This window comes from Cyprinodon variegatus, unplaced genomic scaffold, assembly GCF_000732505.1.
Source record: "Cyprinodon variegatus isolate N-32 unplaced genomic scaffold, C_variegatus-1.0 Scaffold113, whole genome shotgun sequence".
NCBI classification, from domain to species: domain Eukaryota; kingdom Metazoa; phylum Chordata; class Actinopteri; order Cyprinodontiformes; family Cyprinodontidae; genus Cyprinodon; species Cyprinodon variegatus.
The window spans coordinates 1,020,946-1,032,113 of NW_015150566.1; the positions used below are offsets into that span (position 1 = coordinate 1,020,946).

The 11,168-nt window shown below is 37.4% G+C and overlaps 1 protein-coding gene across 1 annotated transcript in view; it reads right to left on the reverse strand.

Annotated features, from left to right (window-relative positions):
• Nucleotides 1-11,168, reverse strand: part of LOC107084992 — a 164,557-nt gene that overhangs the window by 24,836 nt on the left and 128,553 nt on the right. The window contains exons 6-7 of the mRNA XM_015375086.1: nt 2,951-3,170; nt 2,540-2,747 (exon numbers count right to left, since the gene is read on the reverse strand). Coding sequence (XP_015230572.1) covers nt 2,540-2,747; nt 2,951-3,170 — 428 coding nt within the window. The remainder of the gene's footprint in view (nt 1-2,539; nt 2,748-2,950; nt 3,171-11,168) is intronic.

Below are 11,168 nucleotides of genomic sequence, written 5' to 3' on the forward strand. Positions count from 1 at the left end.
ATATGTCCCGGGAAATACGGACGTTTGGTCACCCTACTTAAGCCATATCGCCCAGCCTTAGTAGGAACCCTCCAGATTCTCTGTATCTGCTAAAGAAAAACACCCCCACAGTTTAACGCAGCCATCAACATGTTTAACTATTTGTTACAGGTTCATGTGAAGTGCTAGTCTTCCACCACATATAAGGTTTTAATGTGGGCCGCAAAGTTCAGTTATGATGTCATTTGACCTCCAGCACCTTTTTCCACATGTCTGACACACTCCCCGTGTGGCTGGTGGCAAACCACAAATGGAAACTTTTTTCATCTAATTTTCTATAAAATGATTGTGCGTACAGTATAACTAATGGATGTCCTCTCAACAGATTCTCCAACCTGAGATGCAAAATGCTGCAGTTTCTGCAAAGTAATAAAAGATCTCTGACTGCCTCTTTGATTGATGCTCTCCTTGCCCATCAGTCAGTGAAAACTACTGTTCTGCAACTTTGAAATCATGCAATATCATCTTCAATAATGGATGATGAATTAAACAGAGCTCTGTGAGATGTCAGAAGCTTAGTTTTAGAACCTAACTCTGCTTAAAGGTTCCCCACAACTTTCTCCCTTACCTTAATGATCCTGTAAACAGCTGCAGACTGATTACAAACATGTGGATTTTTATTCACATTTCTATTTTAATTCTGTGATGGACTGGAGAGCTGTCCAGGGTGTACCCCGTCTCTCGCCCGTAAACAGCTGGAGATAGGCACCAGCACACCTCAGCACCCCACTCGGGATAAAACGTATCAGAAAATGGATGGATGGATGGATTTTTATTCAAGGAGATAAAGGAGTAAAGGGGAATGAAATCAAAACAATGCCATACATTTCAGATCTCAATGTGAAAAGAAAAATATATACAGATATTATAAAGTATATATATATATATCAAAACTTTGTATGCCTCTCCTTCACTATTATGAACAACAAATCTTTGGTTGTGCTGTTGCAAAATGTAAAAAATGTCAATGGGGTGCAAATAATTTTAAAAGACAGCACTACATCATTGATTTTTAAATAGGAAAAATGAAATGAAGAGGCTTTGTTTTACTGGGGGCCACAAAAAACATAGAATGTGAAGTTGTAACCGCTTAAAAGGGTTTATTTGATTGTCCTTGTCTGGTCTTGCGATCCTCCACAAACTATTAAACAAAACTATTTGTGTTCTGATAGAGAACACTATCAAAGACTCAGACTTTAGCAATCACCATTTTCCATTCAAGTGTTTCCAATTTCATGATACCTTTATAAGATGTCTGGCTCAGCTCTTGAAAATATGTGTGCGTGTGTGTGTGTGGTGTGGGGGGGCGCACATGAGTAAAAACACAAACAGCCTTGGAGCCTTACTGGCGAGTTCTAATCATTAACAGAGGAAGGGAGAAGGGAGCGGAGGCTTGCAGATCACAGAAAATGAAAAGTGCTTATAAAGATGACTAATATTGCGTCATGATTAGCACCCCTTTAGCACCTTTCACGTGTTTTACACATTAAAGAAATAAGTTCCTGTACATAAAGAGGGGAAAAGGAGGCGCACAGTTATTCATAACCCCAGCAGGTTTGTTTCTAATAGGAAATGAGACATGCAGACAGATAATGAAACAATGTCATTTGAAAAAAGAATCAGTTTTAAGTTGTATTTTAAAGGACTCTGACAGGCCACTCCAAAATAGTAGAAAATATTCCAGTCAGAAGACAAAAAACACACTAGAAGAATGAAAAGACCACTTTATATTTAAATCATTTAAGGCTTAACAGTATTATATGTAATCTTTGGGATATGACTAAGCTTATTCTGGTCAAGTAGGTCAACTTTAACCTGAAATATAAAAAATAAAGATTTCAAATTACGTTTTTATATTTAGAGCAGGTTTTTATTGAAGGAATCTGTGATTTTCTCAGCTGAGTAATGATGAATCCTCCTTTGCAGCAAAGGCTTAAAAGTTACATATTATCAATTTAATCAGTCTACTTACATTTTTTCACCTGTGTCCAAACAGAGATTGAATTACTGTGTTTAAAAACTTTGAATCTGACCTTAATCAGTCTGCCTCTCAACTTCATTCAGACTCTTGGATCCTAATTAAACTGCATATGAAAAACAGACTTTTATTAACTAAACTCCACTCCTTTTTGTCATTAGGGCAGGTAATAGCTTTTTAATTTGGTATTTTGTTAAGATGTGATCTAATCCCTGTTGCTTGTGCACATTTTTCAAACACTATTTTTTCTCCTACCTGTCTCCATTGACGGGTCTTGATATAGCTCTCTCAGCTGCCCAATAAATTTATTTTTGGGACTCACATATTGAACATAATCTACTAGCATCTATGTTTCTTTAAAGCTAACTCATAATGATACCAGATAGGTTTAAAAAATGGTTAGGGATAGAACTTTGTGGATGTGGCTGCGGGGTTAATCTTAGAATCTGTATTTTTGTTCGTTTTTTTTACTTCACTGTTACCTCCTTGAGGTTCAACAAGTTAAAAATACTCTGTACTCACAGTGGGGGCTCTCCTTGGCACCAGCTCGCAGCAGAAGCTTAGCCATGGGCACGTTGTTGGTCATTATGGCAATATCAAGAGGAAGGAGACCTTCACTGTTTGGAGTGTTCAGGTCCAGCTCCTCCAGACTGTACTGGGACAGAAGCAGCTGGACAAGGTCCAGTTCTTGATGTTCCACCGCCTCAAACAAAGCCTCATTGCTCTGAAACTGATACACAAAGAAGTCCGGATATTTTGGGACATTTCAGCCAAACTTACACTTAACATAGTCATCAGGGTTTTCTCCCTGCATGATTTCTGCCATGCATGGCTGTAGTTAGCAGGTTCCCAGGCTATGTCTGCTCTAGGAACTCTCCATGACCATTTTTAGACTACAATATTGTTGTTTTTGTTTTTTCTTCTGTGACTTACTACGGTGGTTTTACGCAGCCTCTCCTTGTCCCCTACCCGCCCTGACACCACGTTGTCCTCCAGAGCGGGAGGGTTGGTGCCCACGCGGAACTTTCCAGACAAGTTGCGGTAGAGTCGGCGAGCTGCGCTTGGTGAGGACAAGCTGGCTGACTTGCGAGCCGATGCCGGCTGGTGGTACTGGTTCCCGCTCATGGGCTGCGTCACCTTGACAGAGTCAGCCCTGGGGGAAAGATGGACAAGTGGGAAACACATGAGATGGGTAAAAAGAGAAGAATCTGGTCCCTGTGCATTGTGGCATGACAAAGGGAAGGTCATTTTCAAATTGGTTATAGTATTACTTTCCTTTTTAGAAAAAAAATTATGTCTTTACTTCTGTGAAAGATTTTAATAAATTCAATTAGGCTGGTTAAATTGTATAATCAAACAGTAAGATTTAAAATATAAACTCAAGCAATTTTGCTCTTAAATGATTAAAAAGGAAAACAATCTTGAACTCTTCACTATTTTAGTCCAAACCAGTTCTATTTATTTTAAAATGGTTGGGCAATACAATTACTATCAAGTGCACTGCTATGGTAATCTCGCTGGGTAAACTACACATTTTCTAAATCTATATTTTCTACAAAATCATACCAGTAGGACGATTTTAAATATGTGTTTATTTATTGCAGTTGTTATAATGACTTTATGAGAGTCCTAATACTATTTAACTAAATACACATAAATGTTATCAGAGGGCATTTTATAACACAAACAGGTTCTTTTCATATACAGCTTTACACAAGGGCAAAATTTTTGTTACACATGAAAAATCCTACAATGTCCTTTTCAACTTTAAATCAAAGCAGTTTAATGAGATCAAATAAATACAGATACATTTAATCAAAATAATGCAAAATAGTCACTTTTTGTGTGGTCACAAAATAAACCAGTAACTATCAAAAGGAAAAAAAATATATTTTTGTGTCGGTATTAGACAATTAAATACAAAACAAGACTGAATGAGAGTACAAAAAGAAAAAAAACATAACAGTATGGCTACTGTTATTAGTCTTTAACTACTATTATTGTTTCTGGCTTCAGGTTGGACAGATGCACTGTGGTAAAAATACTTCCTATGGGCCTGAAAAATACTGCAAAAACAGCTAAAGCAAAATTATCATCAGAAATAGCAGCATCAATTGCTTTGTTTGGGGAGGAAACAGCTAAATATAGACTGTAAGTCTGGAGTACTTTTATGGATAAGAAAAACAAAGAACAAGAGTTAAAAGCAACATGTAGGACTTCAGCACTGGTGTTAAGCTATGCGTCACTGCAAACCTCTAACATAAACACTCAAATGTGTGCCTTAAACTGTTTTATTCAAACTAGAGCAACCTTAGTTAATAAGTAGGTATGAAGCTAGGCCTTGACCAGGAAAAATCCCCAGGTGATTCTTACCTGATAAATCATCTCTGGCTTCATTCATATATATTTAACCCAGTAAATTAGTAGGTAAGGTTGTAAGCATGATAGAGGCTTAAAAATAATTAAAACTATCCCACAAATGTATTCTATATTATGATTCATAAACTAATATGGATGTAAAGTAAATGATGCCATCCGTAAATAACCTCCCATCCCTACATGTAGAATACAGCATTAGTTTGGCTGCACAGATATACGCATCCAGAGCTTAATATCTTTAGAAAGGTATGAGGCGCTGTCCAAAGAATATTACTGCCACAAACGAGAAAGTGGCCAAAAATACAAATGATGCAGCAGTGATAATTCACAATGATCTTCAAGGTTTCCGTGTTCAGCTTAAAGTTCTCTGTAATGAGCATTCAAGAAAAATATTCTCATTAGTTCAGCATTTGAGATCATGTGCAACAATTTCTTCTTTCTAACAGATTGCGAGCACCACCAGTTTGCTGATTCTTCTGGCCGCTACTCCATTCTGCTATGGGAACTATTCAGATGACAAGTGTTTCTTGGGCAAGTCTGGTCTGAAGTGCTTAGACACGTTGGAATGATGAAGGAAATGTCAGCAGGACTCTAGAGGTGACGATGACAGAATCCGTGTTGGGTCTCACCAAAGAGAATCATAGAGATAAAGGAAATTCTCAACGAGGCTTTTTCAGCACCTTTCAGACCAGCTTGTCCCACCTCTCTTGATAGCATCTGCACTTGTTTCTCCTGGTTATCTTACCTCTTGCTAAGCTTTTCTTATTCTCATCCTTCATCATTTACCACATCCTCCTTCTCTTTTAATCGCTAATTAGATCAACTAAGTTAGATTCAACAATCAATAGCAATGGAAATGTGTAAAAACAGCCTCAACTAAAAGCCTACTTTGGTCTACTATACCAGCAGAATTCTTTATGTGTTTTTCAGACAGGTAAGTTCCACAGTCAAATAATCCCATCTAATATATCCCTGTGACTTTGTATTTATTTTTATTTATTTATTGTTTTTAAATGGTTTTATTTATATAAAAAAAAAATATATAGAATGTGCTCTAAAATATTTTAAGTGAAACCTTTACAATTTCAACAAAAACTGTGTGTGGGCCAGTTATTATATTAAAATAAAATATTGTTCTTGAAAACTTTGAGCATGAACATGCGGAGGTCGAAGCACGTAAATATAGGCATTCGTTTGGGCCGTCCTACCGCATGCCACAAGCAGATTTATCAAGGTGAGAACATCTGTAGGAAAAATGTTATTTATACCGCCACTCAGCAACGGACGTATGAGACCACATAAGCGTCCGTCTGAGCTTAAACCCTCCCCCATCACATGCAGTTTGTGCAACAGCTGACATCGGCCTACATTGTAGACTTTAAAGCCCCCGCAACAAGCCCTTTTTCACGGGGGCTGATACACCTAAAATACCCCCACCATCCGAATCCCTTCCCGCTCCGTCCCATCCATCTCCACTCCATCCCGTAATAGAGGCCTTATTTTAGACATCCTCGTGTTCCCGCCTGGGCCTAACCTATTCCAGGGTTCCAGATAAAGCGCGGCAGGTATTTGGAATAATTTTTCCATGGGCCTGGCCCGGAAGATAAAACAGGAGATATATTTGTAATGCGTGTGCCGGTATCCCATTTCAAAGAGAAAGCCCACTGGAATGCAGCCCTGGGCTTATTGTTATATGCCTGAGATGGAACAGACAACTTTTTTTCTGAGTGCAGGATGGTGCCCCATCACTCTCTGACGACATTAGCCTGTGTGTAACGTAGAGTGTGTACATCTGCAATTTCAAAGAGATGTTATATTACACACGTGAGAGTGGCATATCATTTACCAAAGACGTGCCGCAAAGAAACGTATAAATCTAAAATCATAATGTACGAAGGTTATAAATAAAACAAAGACACTTTTGCTGCAGTAAAATATGGAGATGTTTAATTAGAAGATCAACATATGAAAAAGGATTTAGAACTTTAACAAGTATTTTTGTTTTTTGCCAAAAAATTGTGATACGTCCTCTAAGCTCCAACTTACAGACACTTTGACTACTGTTAAAAATTTTATTGGATATATGAATCTCACAATATAGCATTGTAAATTTATTTACTGTTTAGCCAGGCTGCTTAGATAGTCCAAATATACAATTAAATTTCATTAAATGTCATACCTGACATAGTAAGATTAATAAGAGTCCAGATCAAATGGCATAGAAATCACTTGAAGTCTTTGCGATTTATTATTACTCTATATCAGTAAAACATTAAATTGCTACATCTTTAATAAATACAATGTTAAGAACACTGTATTCAATCAAAAATACAGTATTTACTCAGCCGCCCGTAGAAGCAAGGCATCGCAAAAAGCATCAAGTGGCTCCAACTGCAGGGCATTCTGAACTATTTTCTGAGAGAGTCAGTTCCTAAATATTTAAGTGAATTTTGTTGACAGTTGAAGATAACTTGTGTGATTAAAGTCATAGTGGATTAGAATCTGTCTTTGGGAGAAGCTCATTTGTAAGATAAAAATAAAACAACATTTTTTTTTTTTTTTTTACATATGATGACATTTTTGGATTAAAGATTATTGGTGGAATGGGATATTCTAATCTTAAATAATTGCATTTTCATTATGTGTAAATAGAAAATTATCATAATAAACAAACATAAGGAAAGGGAGTATGTCTGTGTGAGGTTAATCTTAATACAGAATTTTGTGTATAACTTTAGAAAAGAAATATTGTTTGCCAGCAGCCTCAGATTTATGCTTTTTTTAAATGAAAGCATAAGCAGAGTTGGTAGATTTTAAATGGATAAAATCACCCAAATATCTTACATTTGCTGAGCGCACTCCTCTACATTCTGAAACCTGTTAAAAAGCAGGAAGCTGCTTTCTGTGTGAAAAACCAAGAGTTCCAAAAGCCAGACTCCCTCCTGGGCCCTTAAAGACTCCCACATCAAATACTCCCACAAACAACCCCATGTTGCAAACACCATACACAAAGCATCTGTTTTATTGGCTTTATCAGCGTAATTTACAAAAAAAAAAACCCTCAATGAGTCACAAGTAAACAATAACATGCAGACAGAATCTGGAAAAATAACAACTCTTTGTCTAAAAGATTGTTACATACTTTTTTGAAAATGTTGGATCAAGCATTTCTTAGCAGCCACAAATATGCATGACAAAAGTGGATAATATCAGTGGTACTTAAAAGAACATGTCAGACCCACTTGGTAGCAGAGTGGAAAATTCTGGCTAAAGGGGGACAGCTTTTGTTAAAGCTTTAGAGCTGCCAGTCTTAGTGAAGTGATTTTGCAGATACATTCTTGTAATACAAGGTAAACTTCTATAAATGGAAAAAGAAACCCGACCAAAATACATAGAAACTGTCTTTCAGTGTTTCTCTAAATTTAGATCAATTTATCCACAACTTATTATAAGAAATCTCTTGAATTTGCAGATTGTATCACAATAACACAAAAGTTTTTGTAATTGTGTCTTGTGCACATCCATCCATCCATTTTCCATCATGCTTATCCCTGCTGGGGTCACAAGGGGTGCTGGTTCCTATCACCAGCTGTCTATGAACGAGAGGCGGGGTACACCCTGGACAGGTCGCCAGTCCATCGCAGGGGAACACAGAGACAAACAGGACAAACAACCATTTGCACACACACACTCACAATTGGAGTATTTTTTATTTTTTTTTTTTTTTCGAGAAGCCAATTAACCCAACAGTCAAGCTTTGAGCTTGACTGTTGGGTTCAAGGCTGCAGTGAATCTGTTGGCTTGAACCTTCTTGTTGCAACGCTAAAATGCTGCCCACTTGTTCCACTGGGCAGCCATACGTATTTGCATTAAAATGATAAATGCTGGGACAGCTGTCCTCTGTAGAAATGTCATCCTGCAGTCAGCCAATACCTTGTCTTGTAAAGATTTTTACACCACTTGAGTTTTTTTATGTTACATTCATCAATTTTTTTCTGGGTTTCTATTAGTTTGAGGAGCAAGGAATAAAACAAGTTTTTTGAAAAGTTTCAGTAAAAACTGAAAAATTATCTCTAAAAGATGGTATGAGTATGATACTAACTTCTACCTCCACTCTTACCAATTGCCATTAGAATCATGTCATCAGTAAAAATAGAGCCTGCTTGTGTTATTACATCTCAGGATTAAAAAGGTTCCAGCAAAGGAATAAAAAAATCATGGGAGCATGGGTGTTGAGATGCGATACGTGTCACCATACGATATTATCATGAAATTGCGATATCACTATATATTAAGATATTTTTCCCAGCTATCAAAATTAAATGTATAGATAAAAAGAAACTTCTCTATATGTTTATCAGAAGATATTGATTGTTTAATTATTTTGGTACCCATGTTGTTTGGGGTTCAAGTTCACGTCTTCTTCTGTGACTGCCTAAACTACAGATATGGCGATGTATTGCACAGCAAAGGGCTCCCTCCACAGTGCCATCTACTGGAGCGGTGGTGCCGAAGTAGCCCATTTCTCTTCATTGCTTTAGATAAAAAAAAAAAAAAAAAAGTATTTTGTTTAAAAATCGATACCAGGAACTAAAAGATTAATATTGTATATGGCAGCGAAAATGCCATGAGGTCTATGTGGAGTCTGCAGGGAATCTGGCACAGCGTTAAAATACCAACTGTACTTCATAAGTTAGTTATTTTTGAAATTGTATTTTGTCAAATTGTATTTTCACACAAGCTATAAAGGGGAAAGCAAAGATGTAGAAGAAAATCCTTTCGAAATTTTTGTCAACAAAATGTGTGGCTGAAAAGCCGCACTGAAAATCGTCTTGAAGACAGCATCCTCAGAGTAAAACAGGGTGGTGGCAGCATCATACTGTGGGATAGGGAAAACCTGTTGCAGGCTCCAAAAGGCTCGCTGAAGATTTAACTTTCAGCAGAAATACAACCCTCAACCTACTGTATGGGAGGAGCAGTCTAGACTTTTCTTAGTATTCATCTTTCCTCCTCACCACTTTAACTCAAACCTTATCTTATTGTATTTTTGACAACCAACCCAACCTGGCCCTTTTTGTTAGAAGTGTTAGATCTCAAGAAAAAACACAAATCTCAGCTTCATGTAAATGTGTGTCTAATTAGATTGATTAAAGGAAAAGTCACTAATTCGAGCTGACATGTAGCAACATCTGTTGTATGTGGAGACAAAGTTTTAATAAACAGTGAAGAAAAAAATGGATGGAAGAAAGCAAAGAGGTGCAAAGGGACAGAGAGTACGATGTGGTGGCAGCAAGAGAGGCTGAAAGTTGCATAAACTGGCTCCCTCAAACAGACACCGGCGCACCCACACATGCACGCACAGAGACACTATATACAAAGTACACTAGCTGCTCTAAATGTGGCTTGTAGAAGGAAATTCTGAAATCTGAGTCTTGGCACCAGACAGGCTGGAAGCAGCCGGGCTGCTGGATGCAGAGAGGGAGAGGCTGAGAGTAAAAAGGGGTTGATGGTGGGGGAGGATACAGGGGACGGGGGTGTGCGTGTGTGTGTGTGTGTGTGTGTGTGGAGGGGGGTAAGTATTGCTAGAATTGGCTTTGCTCTTATCAGCTTATAGGCAACATGAGGCCTGTGACCTGCAGGTTCTCAGGAATGAAACAGATAAAGACATACATAACCTTATGCATTCAATACACCAAACAAAAAATAATGAGTTAATGTGACTTTTTTTGCTCCAGTAACAGCAGTTTTAGAACATATCATCTGAGTAACAAAATGAGATGCGGATAGATTCACTGAGTGGATCCATTTTTGGAAATGTGTGACTGGTTTGTCGACATTATGACAAACCAATCTAAGGAAAGACCCCCTGCCTGTCACAGCTTGAACACAATAATAACTAAGACACATTATGGTTTTAAAAAAAGCTGAAGATTTCAAAACAGCACATCAGCTAAAATGGATTAATTTATGTTTTCATGATCATGACGACAGACAGAAACAACTTAAATTCTTCCATCTAAATGTGTTTTATTTTATTTAGTCACAAATACCTTTCTCCACAAACTAACAATATTGGATGCCTTGTCAAAGAGTTTGCAAAAATCTAAAACCAATGTGTTGTCATGAGGGTACGGGTGAGTCCTTGTAAAACCTTAACACAGCCAGTCGCTTTCTGCAGTTCATTTATTGCGCTCCATACAGAACAGGAATGGTTCAGAAACTATTTTCTTCTTGGCAGATTCGAGTAACTAAATGATAAAAAAATATATATGTTTTTTGAATGGTTCTTGAATAAGACACACTTTTGTTTTTCCTATCTTGATTTGAACAACTTATTGGACACAATACCTGCTCTTTTTCCCCACGCAACCACCACCAACAAGTGTCAGCATGGAAGTTGCTACTGAAGGAAGAGGATTCCTATTTTATCATCTTTTATATCACTGCACAGAGGAAACACAAGTCAGCGGAAACAAAACACTATGAGGAGTTATTATATAATGGGATTTATTTAATGGGAGCTAAGGTTTCACTCTCTTGCAGGTTTGATCATTTTGAATGTCAGTTAGTACCGTAATAGACCAGTTTAAGTTATTGATGATTTTGAAAAGGAATTTATATGATTTTAGAATATTTCTCTTCACTGATGTCGTTTTTTTTTGTTTAGAATAAATGCATTGCTAATATCCATCCATCCATCCATCCATCCATCCATCCATCCATCCATCCATCCATCCATCCATCCATCCATCCATCCATCCATCCATCCATC